At 34.4% G+C, this 14,834-nt stretch overlaps 1 protein-coding gene across 1 annotated transcript; it reads left to right on the top strand.

The window, feature by feature from the left end:
• The first annotated feature begins 6,928 nt into the window (after positions 1-6,928).
• Positions 6,929-9,927, top strand: LOC107635211 (SNARE-like superfamily protein). Its single transcript, XM_016338613.3, has 5 exons — positions 6,929-7,095; positions 7,212-7,308; positions 7,735-7,813; positions 7,916-7,997; positions 9,531-9,927. The coding sequence occupies exons 1-5, from the start codon at positions 7,063-7,065 to the stop codon at positions 9,669-9,671; spliced, it is 432 nt and encodes a 143-aa protein (XP_016194099.1). The 5' UTR covers positions 6,929-7,062; the 3' UTR covers positions 9,672-9,927.
• Positions 9,928-14,834: the final 4,907 nt, after the last annotated feature.

Genomic DNA, 14,834 nt, shown 5'->3' with positions numbered 1-14,834 from the left:
GACAAGTTTCGACTTTTTTGGCTTTTTTTTTGTCTCCTTATCATTATTGTTCTTAGTAAGTTTTACTTTTGGAAGTCCATCTCTTATGCAAGTTCTTTTTGGCTTCCCTTGTGGTAAAATTTGGATTTGCCTTTGCCAATTACCAATCACCGTTGCTTGAGTGGATCAGATGATCCTTGCCTCCTCCCATACAGGCAAGTTTGTCAAATCCGAATCCTTATTTGTTCCAAATATATTCTTTCCTAATCTATGTCTATCTTCTTGATCTTCTCTTGTTCTGGGACTTTGACTAATCTTACCTGTATGACAGTATTATACTCTTAAAATGATTGTAATTGAAGTATTCAAAGCAATTAAGTGTTACAGCAAGAATGTTAAGAATGTTCTTTATCTAAATAGGGCCGCAAGATTATGTTTTTTTTCTTAAATGGAAGCAACAAAGAACCGATTTATGTTAAGCCAAAATGAATGCCCTTCTTTAATCCCTTAGATTAGATGTTCCTTCGTTGGAAAGCAGCTAATGCTTATTTAGACGTCAATATCTTTTTGGTGCATTTTTTCTTTATTTAGAAAACTGCAGTGTTATGGTTTAGAAGCTTTAAGTTATCCATTTCAGGTTAATAATGTTATGGCAGAGGCTTCCAAACCGGTGCCAAGAAGAGAAGCATCACACTGACAATTTAGATGTTCTAATATAAAAACGAGCTAATGTTTGATGAAAATTTTGGACAAGAAATAAGAACATTTACATTGTATCAATGGCTAACACTAGCCAAGATTCTGATTTTGTGTGACCATTATAGGTCAGGCCTTTTTCTTTAATCAGAATATAGGTATATGAGAATTTCTCTCCATTTTTTTTAACAATTGAGATAACAATTGAGAAAGTAAAATGTGATCTTTCACCATTAATTTTATAAGTGGGACTAAGAATAAATATAAGAGAGGGAGCAATAAAGAGTTAGAGATCACACTTTATATTGTCAATTTTTTTTAGGTTAAATTACACAGTTAGTCCCTACACTTTCAGTGAAATTGCAAATTGGTCCCTACAGTTTAAAAGTTTGTAATTGGGTCCCTGAAGTAAATTAAATTTTATAATTGGTCCCCACTAACGTTTAGCGTGAATAGAGACGTTAAATATTGTTATTTTACTAGAATGCCCTTATCTCTCATAACGTTCTAAAGAGTCAGAGTGAAAGAGAAGATAACGATCTCTCACAGCGTTCCTCCAGTATCTGTGTCCCTTTGTTAGGGTTGAAGGTTTTTTTCGAGCTGTGATGGACTCAACCCAATTGTCCGAAGGAAGCTCAACATCTAGGAGTATGAACAAGAGAAGACATCGATGCTTCTGTGGGGAAGAGATGGTGGTGCTCTCGTCGTCCTCTATGAATAGCCCAGGTAGGAGATTTGTTGCTTGTTGTAAATTACCAAAGTGTAATTTTTTTTTTAGTGGATTGATAGAGAGGAAGAGGTGATGGGAAAGGGGAGAAGGACTCACTGCTTTTGTGGAGATCTGCTGACATTCCGAACCTCCAGTACTGTGATGAACCCAAATAGAAGATTTATATCGTGTCCCAGTAGAAGATGCAAGTTTTTTGAATGGATTGATGAAGAAGACATGGCTGGGGCTCAATCTCAATGCACCCAACACAGAAATCAAACGGAGGGATGCTCAAAACATGGTGGAGATTTTGTAAGGTTGGATGAATCTATGAATGCTGCACTACTAAAGGCACAAGAAAGAAAGATAGATAGATTAAATATAGAGATAGGACGCATGGAAGCAAGTGTAGGAAGATTGCATTCTGATTTTACATTGCTCCAACAACAAATTGGCAGAGTGGAGAGTGACATGAAGAAGCAGAAACAATTGCAGAAGATGATATTGAGTTGTGTGTTGGTTGTAATATTTGCAGTGTATTGGTTTAACTAAGTTTGATGAGATAGGAGAAAAAGTGTATCTGCAGTGTATTTGAATAGTGTTTAGTGCTGAATGTAATCATCTTTTTTTTATCAATGACAAGTGATTTTGAAAAATTATTTGTATTCATTTGATCCCATAGCAGAAAGCTCTAGTAGACATAATATAGAGTAAAGTAGTTAACATTCATATTAATTAATAGTCAAAGTGGTCCCTCCAAAACAGCTAGCCACATGCCCAATATAACAAAAGCAACAAAACAAAACAAAAGTGGTTCATAAACCACTGACAGTACATGGACATAGGATATAATAAACTTTACATCCACAGCCAAAAAACTAATACCACTAAGTCCTAATTACTTAAAAAAGCTAATCTGCTGTGAGGTCTACGGTTTCAGTTGGTCCAGATTTTGCCTTTCTCACACCTATCTTAAGTCTTCCACTGCGCCTCACACAAAATTTTTTTGTCTTAGGCAGTGGTGGAGCTGTGGACCTTGTTGGAGCTGGTGCAGGTTGTAGTGGATCTGCTGGAAGAGGCACTGGTGGAGCTGTGGAATTTCTTGGGTCTGGTGGAGGTAGTGGTGGAGCTGGTGCAGTCATTGGTGGAGTTGGTGCAGTCACTGGTGGAGGCAGTGGTGGATCTAGTGCAGTCACTAGTGGAGCAGTTGTAGCTGATGTAGGTGGTGCAGGTGCAGGCTGAGAAACAGCAGCAGCAGGAGTAGCAGATCTAGATTTTCCAGGTCTGGATCCTCCTCTGCCACATCCCCTTCCCCTTCCTCTTTGGCTAACAGTAGCAGATCTAGTAGTGGAAGTTTCAGCAGTAGTAGGAGCAGGGGCACTACCATGAGGAGCAAGTGCAGGAGCACTACCTTGAGGAGCAACAGTTTCAGATCTAGGGTTGTTTTCTGAAGACAAGAACACACATGCTTAGTGAAAGAGTACAAAACTACCAAACTATGAGGAAGCCAAGATATAAAGGCAGATACCTGTTATGTCTGGATTGGGACAATGTCTCCTATTGTGTCCATATTGGCCACAGTTGCTGCAGGTAACTGATGTTCCACTCCTTCTTAGTTTTGTTTGTGATCTATCCTCATCGTGCTCTCTAATTCTTACTCTCCTAGGTCTTCCAGGCTTGACTCTGAAAATTGGAGGTCTAATTGTCTCAAGTTCGACCTTTGGCCACATATTTTCACCATTAATTGGATTGAGTGTTGTCCCATAGCATGCCAGATATGCTGCTGGTGTGTAATAGTTACTGCAGTAGTCCTCAGGGTTGTCTCCTTTCATGAATATTGCAGAACAAGCATGCATACAAGGCATGCCAGCCAGCCCCCAGAACCTACAACTACATGAACCGGCTAGCAAATCTACAACAAACCTCTCTTGAATCATCCTATTTTTATGTGAAACCTCATACTTTAAATCCCCAGCCCACCTAGGTTGCCATTCCATAGACCTTCTACATATGATGTCTAACCTCTTTCTAGGCTTAGGCAGTATTTTTCCCATGAACTTAGCTCCCTTTTTCTTCTTCTCAGCAAACCTCCCCATCCAATAACATCTAATCCACTCAAACATGGTCAAAATGGGCTTGTCGCGAGCTTCCAGAATTCGTCCATTAAAAGCCTTAGATATGTTGTTCATTAGCATATCACTCTTGACATATGGAGTGAAGTGAGATTTAGTCCATACCTTAGGATCCAGGGCTGCCAACTTGTCATAACACTCTTTATTTACCTCTTTCAAACGATCCATCTTTCTATTCCACTCCTCAACATAAGTTGCTTTAGCAGTAGAAAGTATCAAGTCCCTTAAAACTGTTCCCCCACCAAAAGCCTTCTTACAGTTGGCATAGAGATGTTGAAGGCAAAATCGATGCTCCACTCCCGGAAGCATTTCATGAAATACTTGAAGCAGCCCCTGCCAAGTGATCAATGGTCAGCTGAAGTAAGATTGAAATTCACAGAAAATTATAAAAATGAGTTCATAGAAAACTAAAATTAATATCTTGCCTTTTGCTGGTCTGACGTAAAGACCCATTTCTTATTTGTGAAGTCTCCAATGTCCTGAAGTAGCAACTCCAAGAACCAGACCCATGAATTCTTAGTCTCTGCCTCTATTGCTGCAACTGCTAGGGGAAAATAGTTATCATTAGGATCTCTGCCCACAGCAACCAACAATTGTTGTCCATGATCACCCTTCAGATGGCAACCATCAAGTCCAATAATAGGCCTACAAGCAGCTAGGAATCCTTTCTTCACAGCATCGAGACACATGTACATTCGTACAAACCTTGGTAGGATTGTTGGACAGGGTCTATCCAACTTCAGCTTCAATGTCGATCCTGGGTTTGCTCTTAAGACCTCTGCACAGTAGTCTCTGATCCTCCCATATTGCTGCACTGCCTTCCCATGCACCACTTCCCTTGCCTTTCTTCTTACCCAATAAGCTTTCCACACAGATATATTTACCATGTATTTTTCTTGAATTGTTTGAATTACAGTCCCCAGCTTCATATCTTCTCCTCTACTTATGTTATTAGTAATTTTTTTAGCAATCCAATTGCTGGACGCAAGACGGCCACTGTAGTTCCTCCCACAAGTGTGCTTACTCTTCAATGTCTTCAGCCTAACACAGCCAGATTTTCCTACTTTACTTGCAAATGTCATCCATGGACACTCTCCGCCTAAACCATTGCATTTGACTCTGCATCTAACCTGATCGTTCTTGACATATCTAATGTCCCTCCCATTCAACAATGCATGTTCCTTAATAGCCTCCTTAAACTCAGCAATAGATTTGAACTCAGTCCCCAGCCGAAACTCATAACCAACACTCATGCCAGCTTCATTATATCTAGGATACTTCTTTCTTCTTACGGGCTCATCAGAATCTCCATCATAGCTGTCCAATGACTCTGTATCATAACCCGAAGAAATATCTCCAACATCAATTTCTGCTCCATCTTCAGTCACCCCTCCTCTGTTATTTTCAACACCAACTTCCACATCAACATTATTATCATCTGTTCCTAATGAGCCACTGTTACCTCCGAAGGCATTTGGATGTTGACCTTGTTGATTTTCTTCTTCAACATTAAAGCCAAAATGATCCTCATGATCACCATCGTCAGCACTGTCATCAAATCTGTTATCTTCACTTGAAGACTCTGATTGACTTACCACTTTTACTTCAACTAAATCATTAGCACTGTACTCACCATCAGAGGGTATATAGTCCTCATCATTTTAGGTTATCTCAACCCCATTTCCTTGTCTACATCCACTAACCGCATACACATGGCAGTGTTTAATCTCTTGTTCCACTACATACTTACCCATTCTCATTGCATCTCCATCAGACTTCAACTCCCTAAGACCATCCTTCAATGCAACTCCAGGTTCGTTTCACCAGATTTTAGCATTGCCTGTGTATCCAACTTCTTTCAATGCTGCAACAATTTCTTGTAACGACCACTCATCTAACTCAAACTGCAACCCTTCCACTACCATCTCACCAAGGTATTCTTTCCCTCCTTTCCTGCTAACCATCTGACCATCATGATAGAGATCAAGGGTAAATACAGAATCTCCCATCACTACAAAAAAAAAACAAAAAAATAGATTCATCAGAGAAACCCTAACTACATTAGATACTCTAACCTCCACTGAAAAAAAAAAAACAAATCAAACCATAACATTCAACTCACAACTGTGAAGGGACTTGGGGTTATGAACTCTTACCTGATTTAGTGTTGCTCTCTTGCACACTTCACTCTTCAGCTGCCAACAATGTCAAGCATAAAGCAACTCCACACAGTCCGAACCACACTCGACGATCAATTCCAACGATGGAAGGGAAGCATGAGCAGAGACAAATTCTACTGGAGATGAAGCGTAACGATAATGAAGGGTCTCAGTGGGGTTTTGGTCATTACAAAAATTTGGAACTAAGAAATAACGAGTCCTTTCTCAGTCCAGCTTCTGCATGTGCAACTCACATGCTTAAGGGCGAATATGCTGTCGAATATTCCGTTAAGTCAAGCGGAGTTTGAACGGTAGGGACCCAATTACAAATTTTAATTTACTTCAGGGACCAAATTACAAACTTTTAAATTGTAGAGACCAATTTGTAATTTCACTGAAAGTGTAGAGACTAACTGTGTAATTTAACCTTTTTTTTTAATAATTGAGAGGATCCATTCCCAAATCTTACACCCTAACGTCTTTACAGTAAAAGTTTTATCAGATTTCATAAGGCCTTCCAAATGGGTTGTGCCAATCTACATCTCTTTCGGGATTTTGACTTTCGCTCAGTTGTGTTATTGACTTATTGTGAAAAGTTTGACTAAGGCTTTTGCCATAAAAGAGAATTTTTTGGAGTGCTAAGAAAAATAATTTAACCATAGCAATTAGATAAAATATGAAGTCACATGATTAAATATTAAAAATTGAAAAAAAAATACTCTAAGGCGAGAAAATTTGTAAAATAATAAAATAAAAGATTAATCACTATTGAATTTAGTCACAAAAAAAAATTACTATTAAATTTATAATTTCTATCACATGTGAATTTTGCTATTTTAATTCAAGAGAAATTAAAATCCCATTTCCTCACTTTATCCACTTCTTTATTTTAGAGAAATTTAATAAAAAAATTATAAAATACTTCCAACTGCTGAGGAAATAATATAACTAATTTTTAAAATTTTTATTTGGGTTTTAACTTAATCATTGTTTACACATTTTTATATTAGAAAATGGCAAGTGCTTAAAGCTTTCTTTAAATTATAGGTAATTTTCTTTTTAATCAAAATTCATTCTTTGTAACCAACCAAGTAATGCATTTGTAGCTTAATTGTACAAATTAAGTCAAGTAAATAGTTTTGAGCAATTAAAACAAATATTTTAAACACTATATAATAATAATAATAATAATAATAATAATAATTAAGAATTTGTTTTCAGTTATTATACATGATTAAACAAATATGGAAACTATACCAGTTAAAAAACCAAAAAAAAAAAAAAGGCAAAAATAAAAACAACACAGCTGAGCTAGATTTTTATGGTAGTAAGGTGATGCACGCATAAGGAAGACACCGTCAGTGGCATCGGCACTTCGCCGGAGAAAATGATCGTCTGCGTCGCCGTCGTCGGTCACCAGGTTAGCTTATCTAACTCTGCCGTTTCCCTCATCGCCGATCTCATCATTTACTCAATTTATTTGTTTTTGTTCTCTCAAATTCTCAAAAAAAAAAAAACCCTTTTGTGTGAATGCAGAACAATCCGCTATACATACAGAGTTTCACGGAAGCAGATGATGCTCTCAAGCTGCACCACATTGTTCATTGCTCCCTCGACGTTGTTGATGAGCGAGGTGCGTTTATTTGTCCCATCATGCTCTTTTTCGAACCCTTAAATTCCGATCAAATTTCTCGTGTTTTCTTATTTTTAGCTGGAGTTCAAACTCTGGATTTTCGGTTTCTTTATCCTTTTTTTAGGGATTTGGGACTTCTTTTTATTTATCTGCAGTTGCAAGTTTTAAACTTTGATGCAAATGGTTCTTATTATTTTGGGACCCTTCGGCTTGGATAAAATTTCAACTTTTGCTTTCTTAGCTGAGGTGTTCTTACTAGATTTGGGATTTTCATTTGTTTCCTGTATAGTGTTTGCCTTTGATCCAAATGCTGGAGCTTTTTGGACTCTCCAATAGTGAAAGTTTAATATCGGATGGATTTTATATATTTATCTGTTCGATGTTGCTGTATCTCTGAATCTCTCATTGAACATGTTTACTTGGCAGTGAATAATCCCAAGAAATCTGGACCTTTGCTGAATGAGACGTTTCTGGGCTTGCTATATCCTATTGAAAATTTCAAAGTGTGAGTGCATTTGTAGATTGTTAGGTGTGTTCTGTATGATTTTCTTTAGTCCAACATATAAATTTGATGAATCTTACATGTTTGTTTCGTGATGTTTTGCAGGTATGGATATCTGACTAATACAAAGGTGAAGTTTATCTTGGTTACGACAGATCTGGATGTGAAAGATGCAGATGTTAGAAATGTGAGTATGACAGCATTGATGGTTACAATTTCTCGTCTTTTTAGAACAAAGTATTTAATTTGTGAGTAATTCTTTAAGCAATGATGTTAAGATATACTGAAGTCAACATTGATCAGTGGTAAAAGTGCTACCTTGAGTGGTAAAAGTCAACATTTCTCGTCTTGTTTGGCATATCACGGTTAAAATGGTGGATGCTATGAGAATTAGACAGCGTAGTAATCCTTATCTCATGATTGGATTAGTAGCCCAGGCAAGCAGTAAGAGAAATTTGAAGAGAGATCATGTTTGTGATATGAATTGGAGGGAATCAAGTACAATAGAAAGGGAGGGCAGGGAGAGAGAAGTGCTGAGGAAGGATTGGGTGAGGTTTGGCAATGGAGATTTTAGCCACTTGAAGTGCTTCTCTGTCTTTTTCTTTTTATTATTTACTATGTTACAGGTTTTCATCTTCCCTACAACCCCTTCAAAGCAGTGCTAACAAGAAATATCCATAGTGAACTGATTAAACCCTGGTATCTAGGTGCTAGAGGTTCAAGTAAAAGATTGTGTATACTGTATAGTCACTTCTGGAGCTGGTAGGTGTATGACAAGATCTGAAATAGATTTAACAGAGGTCTGAGCACTACAGCATGCCAGCATCTCAATCTCTCCCAAGGGCCTAGTCCCAATTCCCAAGCTCCTTCCCCGTTACATATGATATCTGCCCTCTAAACAGAATCACACTGTTTATTCCTTCTGTCCATCAGCTCATCACTACTCCCTATTTCCCTCATTTAGTAACTTATGGGAGTTAGTTCCAGAATAAACGAATCTGACCCGTGGGTTCCTATCTATCATGAATCAATAATGGCGTAGTTATATTTTCTAGTTCTGGTATCTGTTCTCTATCAGTTTTTAACTGAAATGCTCCATAGTCAGGTCCCTGTTAACTTACTATACAGGAAAATTAGGTTGAGTTTTGTGAGCAACACTGGTACATATCATGTATATGCCAATCCATGTCTTAGGGTGAGAGACTAGCATGCTATGATATAGCGTATTTTTTTGTTGATTGCATTTGCATACCTGTAATACACTCCATATCATAGGGGTTTTCCTTGTTAAGAACACAGTGATTCCTAAGCTCTTTTGCTAATGGTGTGTTTGTCGTTTTCTTGCTTTTTTTATGTTGTTCTTTTTGTGTAACATATATTGTCTTTGTCCTTTTTTGGTTCTAGTTATTTCTTTCTGATGAAAAAATTAAGAAAGCTTGATTCATGTGTTTTTATTGTTTACACATGACGATATTGTGATGGATTCATGGACATATTTGATAAGATAATAACATTTAGACACAATTTTTTACAGAAAAGATATAAGTGTCCTTTCTTATCATGATAAGGAGAAAGGTTTGTAAGAAACATGAATTCTTGGATTTAACCACTTCTTTCCTTCTTTGATATCACTCTGGATATGAGTATGACCCTTGTATGAAGAATTATACTGTTTAATGTTATTTGTTCATGGCAACGTCTGGTGGCTTGTTCTGTGCAGTTTTTCAGGAGGTTCCATGCTGCTTATGTAGATGCAGTGTCAAACCCATTTCATGTGCCAGGTAAAAAGATAACCTCCAGAACTTTCGCAGAAAGAGTCTCAACAATTGTTAAGTCATTTGGTTTGACTTCAGCTGTGTGATGAACATTTCTACAACTGGTTTCGTCCATTTCATCGTTGACATCTGGCACGAAGCTGCTTCTGTTATCTTTGTCAGTTTTGGCCATTATAATTTTAGTGTTTATTAGGAATTGAATCTTATTTTGGCAAACTTCATTCATGTTCAATGTATAATGTTCAATATGAATTGTTGCTTTTGTCTATCATTTTGCTATCTGCTATCTGCACATCTCAGATTTGAAAATTTATTGATCTATTGATTCTATTCTGAAGTCAATCTGTTAGAGAGTGAGTTATGACGTATCGATAACATATTCTTGTGCGTTCTGAAAGCTGCAGATTGAATAATTGAAATAGCCACTTAAAATATGACCAACCCAAAATTCATACAAGAGGATTAATTCCCCTGGTTTGAAGATCTCATTAATCAAAGATCAAATAGCATTGAAAATTATAAGTTGAGGATACCAACTAGAAGAGTTGAATACCATCCATTAGATGATGATGATATGATAAAATACCAATTCAATTCAACTATACTAGAGATTTGAGAAATGAATGAGAAATTGTATATTCAGGTTCATTTTAGTACATAATCATCTTTATATAGCCGATGTAACTAACTGAAACTAACTGTGATTAACTAATTGCATTATCTAACTAATTATGTTGATTAACTATCATAACTTATATTTTAATAAACCACACTCGAACTGCCTCAATCAGGTTACCTGTTTGGTGCAAGTGCAACCAAGTGTCTTCCGCTACTAAGGGAAAATGACTATTTTTTTGGTCCACAGTATCCTATGTCAAAGACTAATCTATCGCAAATCTGAATTCCACTTAAGGATCTGTCATTGGACAAGCGAGTTGTATTGAAGAGTATCTCCAAAATACAAGATTAGTATTTCAGCCTATAACCATTGGTGCACATTTTAGTGTTGATGACACTTATGATTTCTCCACGACCCTTTTTCTTCTTGAATATTCTATAAGAATCAAACATCAAAATATGAAAATCTCTCAAATAGCTTAGCTAGTTGAGCTTGTAATGTTATGTCTAATGATATAACTTAGCTCCATAAGAAGTATTCACCAAAAATTTCAATATATATTGCGTGTGGGTGTGAGAGAGACAGATTGATCAGAAGAGATTTATCATCTCTTAACTAAGTGTGGAGACTTTGATTTTCACTTTTGGGTAAGCTGTCTCATTCATCAACGAGCTGCCCACAAATTAGTTTTATTTTTATTTTTTGAGTTTATTATTGGAATATTCACCGTTAAATATTGTGATTAACTTTTTGTTATGTCTCATGGTATTCTCAATTCGACAAGCTCAGAATTAATCTATCGCAAATCGGCTAGGAGATTATCCTAGAAAATTCAAAAAAAAAAAAACGGTAATTAATTACTATATTTAACGGTAAATATTCCAGTAGCATATTCAAAAAAGTAAAAAATAGAACTGTTTATAATTGATATTAAATGGTCTTATAAAGAGGCAGTATGATGAGCATTAATAATTAGTATTTAGTACTATAAAGTGTATATGTAGGTGGGCCATTTTCATACAAAATAATAACACAATCTAGACTAAATTCATTGCACTCATTCGAGACATTACTATCTGAGTTAAAGTGCATTATCCACATTGTCGATCATCCATCATTCCCCGCCGGTGTTGACTATGACATAATATATTATTTGCTGCTATTCTATTCACAAAAAAAAAATGTTAATTTCATTTTCAAAAGATTATTTAATTAATTTAATTTTTTAACTACAATTATAAATTTTTTTAGTGTCTAAACATGGAAAAAAAAACAAAGCAAATTCTATCCTATATCCAAGCGGATGATTTGCTAAAGATTAACACAAGGCTCAGACCAAATAACATGATTAGAGTTACTCTTGGCACCATGTCTAGTCATTCAATGCGCAGCTCTATTGGCTTCTCAGGACGCCCACTCAACGTGAACAAGTCAAGGACAAGATAAAAGTTCCTGAATCTTGTGAACCAAATCTGTTACTTAAGATGAATAGATCATGCATGATGAGCAGAATGTCAAAGCAATTTGTTTCACATATCCCAAGCTAAAATCAGGACCCCTCCAAACAGTAAATAATTCACATCTGATAATAGATAAGAGGAGAATGCTTTTAGAGCAATCCAAGATCCAATCTCCCTTAAAATTTCTAATAATACACCCAAATCTCGCTAAATTTAAATCTACATATAAGTTTGCATCACAATTAATTTTAACACTGTTACCACAATTTTAGAGAGACTTAAAAACATTGTTTCGATTCTTGTAAAACAATTAAAACAATTACATTGGAGAAAAAACATTGTTTGAAGTTTATTTTACTATATTGCTACCATGCCAAATTAATCTTCTAATTAAATTTGGTGTTGCTTCAAAGCAATCAAAACAACACTTTTGTTTGAGTTGCATATCACGCATCCGCATCACTTTTTACTTCAAAAGAAAAAATGTGTTGTTTTAAAAAGCTTGGATGAACTCAATTAATCAATGCCAAATTGCCAATGTATAATGCCAAGTACGTAACCACTCTTAGCTTCATTTTTTTTTTCTATCTGTTGTGATCCCTGGTGATAAGTGGTAACCATGGTTCTTTCTTTATCAAGGAATAAGATGGGTTTGTCACTCTCATACATTTTTAATCTAATTTTAGACTAAATTAGCTATTTATTCTCTCAAACATTTATTATACACATCAATTTATATATGTTAGGTAAAATTTCTTCTCTTTTTATTTTCTGCCTTTATATCCACCTTTTCCTATCCATCACAGAAATGAACATAGAATTAATTAAAGAGAAAGTTTTGCGTTTTTTTGGAATTATTGCCATTCAGTGATCTGCGTGAAGGGAAAGAAAATTATATATAATTTAGTGTAATGATAAAGAAAAATGTGAATGTTAATATGTTATGTTGTTCTTTGAACTCCAGTACAGTAACGTGTGTCAAGAAAAATATGGGCGATTCAATTAGGGATCATAATGGGACAAGTAGGAACGAATTTTTATTCTATCTAATTATGTTCTACTTTACAATAATTCATATCTGCGAGTAGTACGTAAAAAGTTGAATTTTAACTCACCTTTGCACGTATCCGTTTTGTTCTATTCGTCTTTATAATTATTAAAATTCAACAAATAAAATAAAATTTTAAAATTTATATATAGATTAAAGTAAAAATTTAAATATGATACAATATTATTAATTATTTTATATATATATTATATATTAAAATTATATATATATACCAAGACAAATATATATTACCTAAATTCGACTCCACCCCGTCCTGTCTTCCGCCTAGTCCAAGATCCATCTTCAAATGGATAAAAATGGAATAGGTACCTATATATTCGAATGGTGTTATCATTCCTAAATTCAATCGATAAAAATAATTTATTGAGTTATTAATTAATACTGCCTCTAGAAATTAGTTTCAAGTTTTAAATTTGTATTTAAATTTTCAATTGTCTTTTAAATCTTGAATTTTTATTCAATATCTCACATTAGTCCCTCAAGGTAAGTAATTTCTTTTAATGTCATGCTAGGTAGACAATTATAGTATAATTTTATCACGCAATACTAATATATTATCATTGTAAGTAATTTAAATTGACTCATAAATTTTTACTAGTAACTAATTTTAACCCCTAAATTAAAAAAAATGATTAGTAAGTTTCAATCACATAAGGCACTCCAACTATTATTACACATTCACAATTCAAACTGGGAATGTGATAACCCTCTAAACCTTGACTATAATATTTTGATGTACAATGCAATTTCCTCATTGTTTGAACTTTGTTTGATAGGGCGTGGTATGGGAACCGTAATTAAGAAAAATTCATATATGGTTTTCAATTACTATTTATTTTCAGGTTTCCAAAAATAAATGCATGTGAATGATCACTTTTGATCATGGACCCAAAATTCAACCGAAATTAAAGTGGACATTGCATTGGAGAGGGTTCTATTTATCAGTGCATAATTCGGTCATTGACATAAATAATTCTTTTCAACTCTCTTTATGATGATGATGATTGCAACCCACATTAATTAATTAGGTGTTTAATAACCTTAATTATATTGTAGCTTGAGAAATGAGAAGGCTAGTTTATGGTCAAATATTCTCTGGTTTTGGAATTGTATTTCCCCTTACACAACAAATATTTCAATAGAGGTATAATAATTGCCTCTATAACCTGTGTCAATGCTTTCCCTTATAAGGTAAATTAAATGTTTATAGAAAATCTAAATGTATACATTAATGGTGTACAATTATTTGATAATATGTGATTAAAATTAAAATCATGATGAGTAATAACAAGCTATTGTATTATAACCAATCAATATAATTGTTAAATTCAAATATCAAAATTAATTCAATTTCAAATATTGATAACCATGTGTTTTGAATTTTTTATAAGAGAAATAGAACATTGATTAGTAACTTAACCTATTTGTATTTTACAATTAAGAATTTAAATAGCAATTTTCATTCACATAATTAGCAAAGATAATTTATTCAAAAAACAATCATGTTGTGATATTCAACTGAAAAATTTATTTATTATTATTATTATTATTATTATTATTATTATTATTATTATGGCTTTTGGATAATTCAATATATAATTAATAAATGGATCCCGCTAGGGAGACAATTGACTATTTGTACAATGTGTACAATGGACTATTGAGTTACAAAATAAACATCCCTCATACTATCTAGAATAACTATCCGAGTACTAAAATAATAAACATCTTCCCAAAAACTTAAATTGATTTTGGAGTTTACCAAGGATCGAACTCTTGACCTTTCAGATCTAGCGTTCTAATACCATATCATGATACCACTCATCACAAAAACTTCAACTGATGAGAAAAGATAACACTAATGATTATATCTCTAATATTCCCTAAACCTCCATTGTCCACATTGTATAAATATTCCATTGGCTCCTCATACTTTTTCTTAATAAATAATGAAAAATATTTGTACAACTATGAGTGCTGAAAAATCCGAAATAAAACAAGTGAAATTAGAGTTTCATTTTTGTGGAATTTGAAGGAACTTTTTTTAATGATTATTTTTTTTGTTTGACAGAAGATTTTCTTCTCTTCTTAGTTGTTAGAT

The sequence above is a fragment of the Arachis ipaensis genome, chromosome B4 (assembly GCF_059453495.1).
Source record: "Arachis ipaensis isolate K30076 ecotype BB chromosome B4, ASM5945349v1, whole genome shotgun sequence".
NCBI lineage: Eukaryota > Viridiplantae > Streptophyta > Magnoliopsida > Fabales > Fabaceae > Arachis > Arachis ipaensis.
The sequence above is the reverse complement of the archived record's forward strand: the minus strand, read 5'-3'. Positions and strand labels throughout refer to the sequence as shown.

Excerpts from the sequence above, each read along its gene's own strand:
- LOC107635211 (XM_016338613.3), top strand. The coding sequence starts at position 7,063 with ATGATCGTCTGCGTCGCCGTCGTCGGTCACCAG. Across the intron at positions 7,096-7,211 it reads TCGCCGTCGTCGGTCACCAG|AACAATCCGCTATACATACA; the intron begins GTTAGCTTATCT and ends GTGTGAATGCAG. Across the intron at positions 7,309-7,734 it reads CGACGTTGTTGATGAGCGAG|TGAATAATCCCAAGAAATCT; the intron begins GTGCGTTTATTT and ends TTTACTTGGCAG.